We start from the raw sequence: 13,811 nt of genomic DNA, 5'->3' as shown, positions 1-13,811 counted from the left end.
TATATGGTGCAATATTTTAAAAAAAGAAACTTACAAAACTCCACTGTACTGGAGACTACCCAAAACATGCTACAACAGTACAGTGATCATTGCTCTCCCTCTGGTTAACTCCCCCTCTACTTTGTTTCTAATTTATATTTCTTTCTTTCCATTTCTTTCTTTAAGCTTCTTGACATAGTTTGACTAAGGGATGAGGGAGGAAATGAGAACTTACAGGAATCCAAAACTGACATGTCAACTAAAAGCACTTCCCAGTCCACAATCAGAAGGAACCTTCCTATTCACAACACACTCCTTAAAAACCTGGAAAAACAAGGATTGCATTATTTTAGACAATTAATAGACTGGAAATCCCCCAAAACATAAGAGCTCTCCACAGCCAACTGCTTGCATCAGTAAAAAGGAACCCAGGCTGGTACAGTTACTGAGTACAACTAAAGTGCCACATCTATTCTTTGATGATATATTTTAAAAGCACAAGTCAAATCAGACAAGCACTTAACACCACTCCACAGAGCATGGATTGATTTCCAATTTGTTCCTATTGAGATAATGACAAGATTAAAAAAAAAAAACCAGCCTTGTCTGGAGAACAGCATCTTGATCATAAGATCATTCAGCACTGAACTCAGAGGGGGAAAATAGATTATTCCACTGAAAAGGGAGATTCCATATGGAAAAATTACAGAGCCAGAAGAAATTGAGATTACCTAGCCAATTTGGATTTCTAGGAACTGCTGATACTTTTGAAAAGGTTTTAAATTATATTTGGGCCCCTCTTTCTTTTTAAAATAATATGATGATGAAGCCTACCTTTCCTTCAACCCAAAGTCAAGTGTCTCTCAGCTCATATGGCCTACTTAACATGGCTTGTTCACATGGCTTGCTCACATGTATCTCTATGTATGGCAAGAATGACAAAGTGGACACAGTGACACAGATAGAAAGGAAGGGACCAGTTCACTCCTCCCAAGGTTGCACAGGTGACACCTGAGCTCTTTGAAGCTGTCAGGCAGTGTAACGTGCCTGGTGGCAATGGCGTGCCTAGCTATCGGTCAAGATTACTATCACTGTGTAGCTTCCAGCAAATTCTTTTGCTTGAGATATGTGGACAGCATGGTTCCCAGAACTGATACTAAAGGGCTATGTCATGAGCCAGCAAACAAAAAAAACAAAAAACAAAAAAAAATGGGGACCACATACACATTTGCAAGTAGTTGCCAGCAAAGCTCTGAAACTGTGTCAAAGCAAAAAGGGAGGTGACAGGGCTAAACACACTTGTCCCCAGGATTATTTTATTTCTATGAAATTATCTCAAAATGAAGCAAGTGGTTTGGAACATTCATCTTTTAATAGACTCCATAGAATATGCCCCATCTCGAAATTTTTTGAGATTGTCAGGATCAGGTGACACTACCTTTTTTTTTGTGTGTGTTACCTAGCATCATGGGGGAGACATATAATATTAAGACCTATCATTTTAATAAATAAATGAATAATTCACTTATTGCCTCTGGAAGCAGATACTGAACTCTTGCACTAAGGGTCCAAAACACACTGCAGAAATAATCCAGTTTGAGACTACTTTAACTGCTCTGGCTCAATGCTAGGGAATTATGGGACCTGTAGTTTTGTGAGACATTTAGCTTTCTCTATCAGAGAGCTCTGGTGCCACAATAAAACAAAATTCCCAGGATTCCCTAGCACTGAGCCAGGGCAGTTAAAGAGGTCTTGAACTGGATTATTGCTGCAGTGTGTGCAAAAATGATCTTTTTGTCACAATGCCTTTACACACAAATCTGTAGTTTCTACAGAGTCTGGGAACTTTGTGATATACAAAAAGAATGCCTATTATCAAAGAAAATAAAGGAATTACATTGGTATGGCCTTTTGGAGGCACACTCATACAAAAATTAGAGGTGCTGTGCCACCTATAGCATTTCATTCTGAACACAATACAGTTTTCTTGGCTATATAATACAGTGGACCCTTGTTATACGCTGGGGTTTGGTTCCAAGATCCCCCGTGTATAACAAAATCCGTGTATGCTCAAGTCCCATTAAGTATAATGACATAGCAAAATGGTGTCCCTAATAAAAAATGGAACATCAAGGTAAATTTATACTTTTTTGGAACATTTTCAAACCGTGTATGCTTGAATCCGTGTATAAAAAATCCATGTATAAGGGCCGACTGTATTCTTTCCACAAATTCTAACAAACATGGTGGTAGAATTCAAAGACATAGCTGTCTTAATCTGGAAAATCAGAATGCATCTGAAGAAGCAGACTCAAATCTATGAAACCTCATGCTACCAACTTCTCTTTTCATTTAGTCCCAAAAGTGCCACAAGATCCCTTTGCATTTTAACAAACGCAATTCAAATACTTGTTCATTGTTCATTTTGTGCAAACAGGTTAATATTGCTGCAAAGTAAAGTTGAAGGCTTTCATGGCAGGCATTGATAGTTTTTTGTGGGTTTTTCAGGCTATGTGGCCATGTTCTAGCAGAGTTTCTTTCTGACGTTTTGCCAGCATCTGTGGCCAGCCACAGATGCTGGTGAAATGTCAGAAAGAAACACTGCTAGAACATGGCCACATAGCCCAAAAAACCCACAAAAAACTGCTGTAAAGGTTCTCTATATACAAGCCCCCCTCCATTTATTTAGAATTATGCAAAGAGATTCCACAAACAGTTGATTTTGTGGAGTTTAAGGATGGAGTATCAAAAAGAACAAGATCACAGGAGTTCATCTTACATCAAGAACACAAGCCAACACAAGGCTGAAAACGTTTGGAGGGATTACCAAGCACCAGTAATGCCACTGCATAAAATGCTAACATTCACGCCTTAAATGGCAATGCAAAGGTGTATTTAGCATTAGGCAACAAAAATAATAACAATTTAAACCAACAATCTGCTCTTAGATCTAGACCTGTACACAATGCCTTGTTTTTCCTAATCAGAAATATCCAATAGTGTTGATCCACCAATATTTTGGATCACTAGTGCTTGCTCACACTGGCAGGAAATCCTGCTCTCTTTTGCCATTGTATCAGATTATCTTCCTGCCACCTTCACTAGTGTTTCTCTACTATAAAGACCAGAGAGGATAATGTTGCTATTATTTATATAATTGCTGTAAATCATTGTATTCCACAATGATATACAGTTGAGTCAAGGGTTCCTAAATATCCTTTTTCTCCCTTGAATAATTTCAGATGGCTCCTTGTGATGTCCTGCCAGGACTATTTGAATCTCCCCCTGCATTTTCTTTCATGTTGGTTCAGGCCATAGAATATTTTAGTGTAGGAAAGTTCATTGTATTAGTTGTGGGAGGAGCTGTAGGATCCCCTGCATTTTTCCAGGTTTGATTTGCCCTTTCCCAGCATGCTCTGTTTTAGCTAGAGGCTTTTTAGTTTGGGGCAGTCTTTGCTGTGAGCTGGCAGAGCTGTCTTTTGGTGGCAAACAGGCCCAGGCAGCCGGAAAGGGCATTTCTTACACGTTAGCCCAGGGGTAGGCAACCTTTTAGACCTGGGGGCCAGGTTGCTGTCCCTCAGACAACTCGGGGGGCCGAAGCCAAAAAAAAAATTATATATATATATTTTAAAAAATTAAATAAATAAATAAACCGGGACAAATGTAGGACAAAAATTTAAAATGGAGGACACTTTTAATAAAAAATGGAAGACACGCAAAAAAAAATCTGCTGATTTTTTGAAAAATGTTAATATAAATGCATGTTTCTGAGGCTTCTATAGACAATTGCCCCCCTTGCTCCTCCTTGCCCTGCGCACAAAGGCCCCACGCGCCTGCGCCAGAGGCAAAAGGCCCCAGTGGCACTCTGTGGCAGGGCTGGGTTGGGGCCGGTCCCTAGGCCTCGGCGGTCCGCATGCGGTCCGCAGGTTGCCAACCCCTGCGTTAGCTGAATCAGTTACCAAGAACAAGTTAGCCAAATCAGTTACCAGAAATTACAGTAGTTACCTACTTCAAGACAAAGAATTCAGGAGCTAAAAGACCCTGCACCAGCTCCATTGAGAGAGGAGATCAAACCAAGATCAGATGCAGAAAGATGACACCCTGAAGATTGCTGAAAGTCTGTAAAGTATCTTTTATTTCAAGTTATTTAGAGCTGGGGAGGAGAAAATTCTTTACTTTTGTTCTTTAAATTAAACTCCCCCCTTTTTTGAACTTTACATTCAGCTTCTGAGCCTTTTTGGGTAAAAGAGTTTGATCTCACCAGGGTACCGGCGTTGCACACCCAAACCTGCCACCACCTTTAGTTGGGTGTGTCTTCACACTCCTATATAATTATATACACCAATAAATTAATAATTTGTGTAGGTTTTACACATACTGAATATGTAACATACATGGAATGATTCAAGTGAATAACTGCATGTGCTTACAGATCAATGATTTGTGTACACATCTACATGGGATGATGTGGAGGGTGAGAATCATGTAAACTGACTTGAGGAACTGAACCACCGAAAGGAGGAAAACTGGGATTAAAGGTAACTTTTAAAAGGAATTTAATGTCTGAATACTTGACACATTTGCCTTTGTCCCCTGTTTATATTTATAAGCATGTCTGACAGAGTTTTGCAAGTTTATGACAGACAATCAATCTTTTAGCTTTGATTTCTGGTATTTTAAACCAACCATCTTCCCTTTCCCATTGGCCACGTTAGCTGGTGCTGGTGGGAGTTGCAGCAGGACATGTTACTAATGAAATTACTGATGACTATAATGGAATCACCTTCTCAACTGGGCTCTCCCCTCCTGATGTCTTGGATTACACTTTCATCACACACACACAGTGTGCCAAGTTGCCCTAGGGATTGATGAGGATTGTAGTCCAGTACATCTGGCTAGTGTTCAAATACCCTGTTTCCCCCAAAATAAGACATATCCATAAAATAAGCCATAGCTGGATTTCTAAGCATTTGCACAATATAAGCCATACCCCGAAAATAAGACATAATGATAGGCCTGGCATGGAACGGAAGGGGGCAGAAAGGGAGCGGAAAGATTGGGGGCAATGGTTCTAAAGGAAATGGAGTCACAAGAAATTCAGGATGGAATTCCGGGTTTGGAGAGTCATGACGATGTTCCAGAAGAAGACGACTTAACTATATTTGAATAAATGTAGATTGTTGTACAGTACCATACTTAATAAAAATAAGACATCCCCTGAAAATAAGCCATAGTGTGTCTTCTTGAGGAAAAATAAATATAAGACAGTGTCTTATTTTGGGGGAAACACGGTATTAATTAGAACCAAGACTGCACTCAAGAAATCACAAGAAGCCTAGGGTTGGGGCTATGAATAGGAAGGTCAGCTACAAAAGAACTGGCCAAGATCATAAAATGTAAGGACATAACTCTGAACATTAAAATGAAGATCATCCAAGCCATTGTCACCATGTCGACAGGAAGAAAATAAACTCATCTGAAAGGTGGTGCTGAAGAAAAGTATTGAGAATACCACAGATGACCAAGGAAACAAACATGGGTCCTGGAACAGATTAAACCTGAACTCTCCCTGGAAGCCAAGATTGCTAAATTGAAGCTGCCGTACTTTGGCCACATCATGAGGAAAAAAAATTAATCATTAGAAAAGACAATGATGCTAGGGAAGGTAGAGGGCAGTAGAAAGAGAGGAAGACAAATCACCAGATGGCTAGATTCAATTAGGAAGGATATGGCCAAGGGCCTGCAAGACCTGAATAGAGAGGTTAAGGACAGGGGGGTCTGGGAGGTGGCTCATCCACAAGGTCACCATGAGTCGAAGGTGACGTGAAGACAATTGACAACAACAACATCTACCAGGTGCTATGTTGACAAAGGCAGCAGCATCTGTAATGGTCAAGGATGTATTGCCCAACTACCATATTAGGATGCTCAACCATACAGATATTGCCTAATACAGGAGGTGGCAGGAAAGTCACAGTGTTTGTAAATGCATTATACCAATGAACTCTCTAGTGCCTGGCCAGTGGAGCCATTAAGAGAGGCGGAACCAGTCATTCTTTTATCTGGAACAGGGAGACTCCTGCCTGCTGTTGTGTCTCCACTGGACAGAAATGTGACCTGGTTTAGTGGCAAGCTTTTTTTCCCTCCCTACTACATTTCTCCACAAACCTGATTTATGAAACATGTTCCTATCATCCGATCAACGCAGCAGTGATTCAGGATTGGGGCATCCAGACAGGCATGATACTGTGGCGACTGAGCTTCATAGCATGTTTTTTTTACCCACTCCACCCAAAATGGCATCGCAAAGGTTTTTGGACTATGCTATTCCTACTTTCCAGCTGGGCACATATACATCAGAAGTTGCCTTTTGTCTAATGCAGATGGTCCTTCTTGCTAGCCTAGAATTATGACTCTACTCTCTACTGTCATACCTGGGTCAGACCAGAGATTAGGAAAGTTACCTTTTTGGTTACAGCTCTGTGACAGAGTAGAACTTACTGGATGTGCTACCTTGCCAGGTCCTAGCCCCTAGGCCTCAGGAGTGACGAGAGCCAACTGAGTTGCTGGCCTCAGTTAAAGCCTTGGGGATCTGGCAGGAGCCATGAAGCCAATAAAAGACGACTGATGGGTTCTGAAGGAAAATTCCTGGGAGAAGATGCAACATAGCAGAAGGGATGCAGAGGTTTCTCCTTTGGACTTAGGCTGCAAGGCAAGGAAGAGCTTTCATCCAGAACTTGTGCATCAGCTTGTCTGAGGCCTTTCTTAGCTGCCAGACTTGCAAGAAAGTAGTAAGAGAGTGACTAGGAAGGGGGGGGGGGGAGACACACTGCAGAAATAAAGCAGTTTGACACCACTTTAACTGCCATGACTCTATCCAACAGAATCTTGGGATTTGTAGTTTGGTGAGGCACCAGAGCTCTCTGAAAGATCGGGCTACAAATCATGGAGGCATGAGTTAAAGTGGTGTTCAACTGCTTTATTTCTGCAGTGTGGATAACAGGTTTAGGAGGATTCTGGACATAAGCCCCTGTGCAAAGAGTAAAAGCCAGGCAAGCTGACAAGATAAAGAGAGCTCTAGACATAGTTGATACAAATCACCATTTCTCATTGTCTCAGATATTTTCTCTTTGTTGGTTTATTTGTATTCTGCTTGCTTCTTGGGACTCTAAAGGTGCATCGATATTGTAGAATTAATGCAGTTTGACACAGCATTAATGCCAACTGCCATAATTCAATGCTATGGAATTCTTGGATTTGTAATTTTGTGAGATATTTAGCCTTCTCTATCAGAGAGCTCTGGTGCCACAACAAACTACAAATTCCAGGATTCCATGGAGCCATGACAGTTAAAGCAGTGTCAAATTGCATTAATTCTGCAGTGTGGCAGCAGCCTAACTCTGCCAGTGTATTGTCTTCTGGGGTCCTCATTGTACAACTTCCTCCCAGTGTTGTATCAAGGTCCCTATTCTCAGACCTACCTGTACACCACAGAAACGTATCCTACAGGCTACTTTTATCAGTGTGTTTTCCAAGTGTCTGTCTGAGGACTCTCTGAATGTAAATGGAGTATGGAGACTTCAGTCAACAAACTGGAATTGGGAAGGATTGGGAAGAGCAGCTATGAAAGAACTGGACAAGATCCTAAAGTGCAAAGATATAACTCTGAACTCTAAAGTGAGGATCAGTCATGCCGTAGTATTTCCAATCGCCATGTACAAATGTGAGAGCTGGACAGTGAAGAAGGCTGATAGATAGAAAAGTAACTCAGTTGAGAAGTGATCCTAGAGAAGAGTGCTCAGGATACGATGGACATCCAAAAAGACAAACAAATGGGTTCTAGTACAGATCAAGCCTGAACTCTCCTTGGAAGCCAGGATGACCACACTGAGGCTGTAGTACTTTGCCCACATTATGAGAAGACATGAATCATTACAAAAGACAATGATGCTAGGAAAGGCAGAGGGCAGGAGAAAGAGAGGAAGGCAACATGCCAGATAGATGGACTCTATCAAGAAGGCCATGGGCTTGAGCCTGCAAGACCTGAGCAAAGAGGCTGAGGACAGGGTCTTGGAGATCTCATCCATGGAGTTACCATGAGACAAAGTCAACTCAAGAGCAGTCAACAACAACAACAACAAAACATGGCCAATGCTCAATCCATCCAGACCTGCCCAATCCATTTAAGTTATGGGGAAGAGGCAACTCGAGTTCCTCCAAATGTTATTTGACTGCAGCTCCACAGATTCCTCATTTTTTACTATGCTGGCTAGGACTGGCATGAGCTGCAGTCCCACAACATCTGCAGGGCCATAAGTTATTCACCTCAGACTGAACATCTTCTTCATGCAAAAGTAGGACCTCAATCACTGATCTCTTCTAGAGGGCAAAGATACGAAAGGTACACCAGTTCACATGCACAGCTTCATAAAGCTCTTTTGTTTTCTTTGGGGATGTAGAAAGGTTGCAAGGAAATATGCAAGAAGCAGCACTGCTAACTGTTGTGCTTTCCAAATAGCAGAAAATCCCCCTGTGGAAATTTCCCAAAGATATTGAGAAGGGTGCTTTTCACTTTCTGGTTCACACAGGAGAGTCGCTCCTTCAGTTGCCCCATTCAATTTTGACCGTGTGACATCCCTCACAGGAGAGCCCAATGAAAAATGCTAAATGAAAAAGGGAAAAACCACAACTTCTGCATATTATTTTTACAGATCTACAGACAGCCAAGTGCCACCACACACACATATCCTAGTCACGTTTAGGTTTACAAATCATCACGAAGAGCTCTAACATGCAAAGCTAAGGAAAATAAATTTTGATTGCAAGTCCCAAAATGTTGAGATTATTACCCTTATGTTTTGCTGTCTGGGGTATTCTGGTGGTAATGGTCCAAAAAACTAACTTTTCCATGCTCTCTCCCTGCTACCTGCTTTCTCTCCTATCAAATCTTTCCTCAAACCTTTCCTTTTGCCTGAAGCTTAGGCTTAACCCTGTAGTCTGCCTCGATGTCCACTGAAATGAAGTCTAGGTGTGTAAAATTGCATTTGCTTGTGGTTTTTGCTTAGTATACAGTATTTCCATCTCCAGTTCCTCTCTTTTCCTTCCTCTTTTCTTTCCCGAAACTAGTGAAACACTGTATTCTGCACAGGGCAGGGACAAGTCCTTTGTGTCTACGTTATTTGGTAATCTTTTGTGTATATTAATGGCATCATCAAGATCACAGGATTGGAATAAGACTAAATTAGTTGCCCTAAATTCTCAAAAGAGAGCTTACCGCAAAGGTTTACTCACAACTAATCTGTTTCACTGATTTTGACAGGGCCAAAGTCTTGCTACCATAATTTGGGTCCAAAACAATAATCCAGTTTGAGACCACTTTAACTACTCTGGCTCAATATTAGGGAATTCTGGGAACTGTAGTTTTGTGAGGCACATAGCCTTCTCTGTCAGACAGCTCTGGTGCCACAACAAATTACAATTCCCAGGATTCTCCAGCACTAAGCCAGGGCAGTTAAAATGGTCTCAAAATGGATTATTTCTGCAGTGCGTTTTGGACCTTAGTCTTCATCCAACCCCACTGTTTGCTTTTACCAGACATTGCCAAAATGACCTCAATTTACATTGAAAAGAATGTGTGGCCCTCCAGCATAGACAACTGTAGAGAATGGTGGGAGTTGCTGTCCAACTACATCTGGAGGCTTGCATCTCATCACTTCTCCTTCCAAGAATATGTTAATATGATTGTTAGCAATGCATTCATACCTCTAAAGTCAGTTTTGTCCCTGTCTTCAGAGTTTGAAGAATGAATGGATGTTGCAGAGGAAGGAGAAACAGAGCGTGTTGACAATACAACATAGACAGAAATAAAACCCTTGGTTTTCAAGCACACTCAGTCTAAGCAGCCACTGCTATTAAAAATTATTGTCAAAACAAATATTCTCCATTTTCTTTGTTTCCCCTCTAGTTCCATAGAGGTTAAAGGCAATAAAATAAAGTCTTGAGACCTCTGAGATTTTATTTAGTGCTATTTTTTTATTATGGTCCAAAACACACTGCAGAAATAATCCAGTTTGAGACTGCTTTTAGTGTCCTGGCTCAGTGCTGGAAAATCCTGGGAATTGTTGCTTAATCTGCCACTAGAGCTTTCTGACAGAGAAGGTTAAATGTCTCACAGAACTACAGTTCCCAGAATTCCTTACCACTGAGTCAGGGCAGTTAAAGTGGTCTCAAACTGGATTATTTCTGCAATGTGTTTTGGACTTATAGTCCATCAGATGCAATGCACTACAGTACTGACAAAGCCTCCATCCACACTGCAGAAATAATACAGTTTGACACCACTTAAACTGCCATGGTTCAAAGCTATGGGATTTTGGGAACTTTAGTTTTGTGAGCTATTTAGCCTTCTCTGTCCGGAAACCTTGGTGCCACAACATACTACAGTTCCCAGAATCCAACAGCATTGAGGTATGGCAGTTAAAGTGGTGTCAAACTGGATTATTTCTGCAGTGCAGATGCAGCCAAGGTATTATTAACATTACTTGTTTCTACCCAGGAAGGGGAGGATGCTACCCTGAGCCAAATAAAAATCACTCCCACTATACAGCTTTGCACAAGCAAGCTATCATTTGTACACACACAAAAATGCAAGAAGCAGTCTTTTGTAAAAACAGTACACAGGCAATCAGTCCTGCAGGCAGATACAGTGGTACCCCGGGATACGAATGCGCCGCCTTACGAAATTTCCGGGTTACGAAACAAATCCATTTAAAATAACTGTTCCAGGTTACGAAGGTTATTTCGGGTTACGAAAAATTTTTTGGTGCTTTTCGGCGCTATTTCGCACGAAATCGCGGCTTTTCCCCATTAGCGCCTATGGCTTTTTCGCCTTACGAAGATTTTCGGGTTACAAAAGCGGCGGCGGAACGAATTAATTTCGTAACCCGGGGTACCCCTGTACTTACTAGTCTGCTGTGGGCTATTTGTACAAGGTTTAGATAAACAATGCCAATCCATTGATATAAACACCACAAAAACTCTGATCCCAAACAATTCTGTCTGTGACACTATGAGTGGGGGGGAAATGCCCTGAAACTTCTACACAAAGGTGGAGAGTAGGACCTACTAGACAAAAAAGTCAAGGAGACCTGGAGGTTGCAATATACAGCTTTGTTGTTCCTGTTGATGTGTGCCCTGAAGTCGCTTCCAACTTATGGCAACTCAAAGGTGAACCTATCATGGTTTTTTTATTGGCAAGATTTGTTCAGAGGAGGTTTGCCACTGACATCCTCTGAGGCTTTGTCTTGCCCAAAGTTCACCCAGTGGGTTTCTGGGCTGGATTGGGAATTGAATCCTGTTCTTCAGGGTCACAATCCAACTCTCAAACCGCTATTTTTCCTTTCTGACTTATAGCAAGAACCTATCATGGGGTTTTATTGACAAGTTTCTTGGGGGGGGGGGTTGCCCTGATCATCCCCTGAGGCTGAGAGAGTGTAACTAGCCAAGGTCACCCAAAGAGTTTCCATAACCAAACAGAAATTCGAACTCTGGTCTCAACGGGTAAAAAACTCAAACCATACTGCTCTCTTCTGTGGTGGGTCAAAATCATAGAATCCTAGATTCCTAGAGCTGGAAGAAACCACAAGGGCCATTCAGTCCAACCCCATTCTGCCATGCAGGAACTCACAATCAAAGCAGCCACGATAGATGGCCATGCAGCCTGCTTAAAGACCTCCAAAGAAGAAGACTTCACCACACTCCAAAGGAGCATGCTACACTGTCGAACAACTCTTACCATCTTCCTAATGTTTAGGTGGAATCTCTTTTCCTGTAGTTTGCATCCACTGCTCCTTTTCCAAATCTCTGGAGCAGCAGAAAACAAGCTTGCTTCATCCTCAATAGGACACCCCTTCAAATACTTCAACAGGGCAATCATATCACCTCTTAACCTTTGCTTTTCCAAGCTACGCATAATCTGCTCCCTCACAGCGTATGGTTTCCAGAGTTTTCACCATTTTGGTCACCCTCCTCTGGACAAACTCCAACTTCTCAATATCCTTTTTGAATTGTGGTATCCAGAACTGGGCAAGGTATTCCAGGTGAGGCCTCACCAACACAAAATAGAGCAGCACTATTACTTCCCTTGGTCTGGCTTAAGAAAACTACATGCGAAAGGGATCTAGGAGTCCTAGCAGGTAACAAGTTGAACCTGAGTCAACAGTGTGATGCAGCAGCTAAAAAGGCTGATGTGATTCTAGGCTGCATCAACAAAAGTACTGTACAGTGTCTAGATCGAAGGAAGTAATAGCAACAATCTACTCTGCTTTGGTCAGGCCTCACCTGAAATGAAATTAACCTGAGCCAAGGGTGTGATGCTGCAGCTAAAAAGGCCAACGCGATTCTAGGCTGCATCAAGAGACTCATAGTGTCTAGATCAGTGGTTCTCAACTTTGGGTCCTCCAGGCATTTTAGACTTCAGCTCCCAGAACTCCTGATCATTTGGGCAAGCTGGTTGGGACTTCTGGGAGTTGAAGCCCAAAACATTAGGAGAGCCAAAGGCTGAGAACCACTGGCCTAGACTGAGGGAAGTAATGGGGCCACTCCATTCTGCTTTGGTCAGGCCTCACCTGAAATGAAATGAACCTGAGCCAAGGGTGTGATGCTGCAGCTAAAAAGGCCAATGCGATTCTAGGCTGCATTAATTGAAGATGGAAGGTAGTTCAAACAGTAATAGCGCCACTCCATTCTCCTTTGGCCAGGCCCCAAATGGAATAGTACTGCGTCCAGTTCTGGGCACCACAGTTCAAAAAAGGAGTAGATTCGAAAGCTGTGCCAGTGGGCTTTGGACCCCGGTCTCTCTTCTTTCAGGGGTCGAAAATGTCAGGCTTACTTACTCTTCCTTCTCTTCTTGGGGCTGCCCCCGAAGTCAGGGTCTCAGTTGAGGAGGAGGAGGAGGAGGAAAGAGGGTTGGCTTCGCTGCCTTCCTCCCCGGTGTCTCTGAGGCAGGCGAGGCGGCTGAAGGGACTGGGAAAGCCCAAGCTGAAGGAGAGGAGGAGGAGGAGGAGCCCTAGTCATGAGGCCGAGAGGAGGAGGAGGAGGGCCGGCCATGAGTTCACTGACTGAGGCGGGCGGGCAGGCGGGCCTCGCTTCCTTTCCATTTGCTCCTTAATCGTGGCTTTTTCGAAGGGGAAAAGCAGCGGGAAGGGAAAGCCCCTTCTCTCTCTCTTGGTCCATCCAAAACACACTGCAGAAATAAAACAACCCACTTTCAGATTCAACTGCCTTGCCTGCCTCAGGGAATCCTGGGAACTGTAAGATTGCTGAGGCCCCCAGACAGAGCTCTCTCTCTCTGACACAGAAGGCTGAACATCTCATAAAACTACAAATCACCCCCCAAATTCCCCCAAAAGCATTGAGCCAGAGTCTCAGACTGGAATGGTTTCCACAGTGTGCACTGGACCTGGAGAAGAGAAGGTGGAGAGGGGATATGATAGGCCTGTGTAAACATTTGGAAGGCAAGGAGCAATGGATGCAAGCTACAAGGAAAGAGATCCCATCTCAACATTAGGAGGAACTTCCTGACAGTAAGGGCTGTTTGATAGAGGAATACGTTGCCTTGGAAAATGGTGGAGTCTCCTTTCCTGGAGGTTGCTTTGATTTAGATTTCCTGCATGGCAGAATGGGGTCAGACTGAATGGCCCTTGTGGCTTCTTCCAACTCTGGCTGCATCCAAACTGGAGCAATAAGCCGGTTTGGCCTGTGACTCTAACCATGGTCCAAAACACACTGCAGAAATAATCCAGTTTGAGACCACTTTAATTGCCCTGGCTCAA

The 13,811-nt window shown here is 42.7% G+C and overlaps 1 protein-coding gene across 3 annotated transcripts in view; it reads right to left on the bottom strand.

The window, feature by feature from the left end:
- The window catches only part of MAP3K8 (mitogen-activated protein kinase kinase kinase 8), a 29,538-nt gene extending 16,535 nt beyond the window's left edge, over window positions 1-13,003 (bottom strand). The window contains exons 1-2 of one of the 3 annotated variants that reach the window (XM_042476585.1): window positions 12,873-12,978; window positions 215-303 (exon numbers count right to left, since the gene is read on the bottom strand). In XM_042476585.1, the coding sequence (XP_042332519.1) occupies window positions 215-233 (19 nt within the window). In that variant the 5' untranslated portion in view covers window positions 234-303; window positions 12,873-12,978. The other 2 variants (XM_042476588.1, XM_042476586.1) reach the window with 2 other exon arrangements.
- Window positions 13,004-13,811: the final 808 nt, after the last annotated feature.

This window comes from Sceloporus undulatus, chromosome 6 (genome assembly GCF_019175285.1).
Source record: "Sceloporus undulatus isolate JIND9_A2432 ecotype Alabama chromosome 6, SceUnd_v1.1, whole genome shotgun sequence".
NCBI classification, from domain to species: domain Eukaryota; kingdom Metazoa; phylum Chordata; class Lepidosauria; order Squamata; family Phrynosomatidae; genus Sceloporus; species Sceloporus undulatus.
The sequence above is the reverse complement of the archived record's forward strand: the minus strand, read 5'-3'. Positions and strand labels throughout refer to the sequence as shown.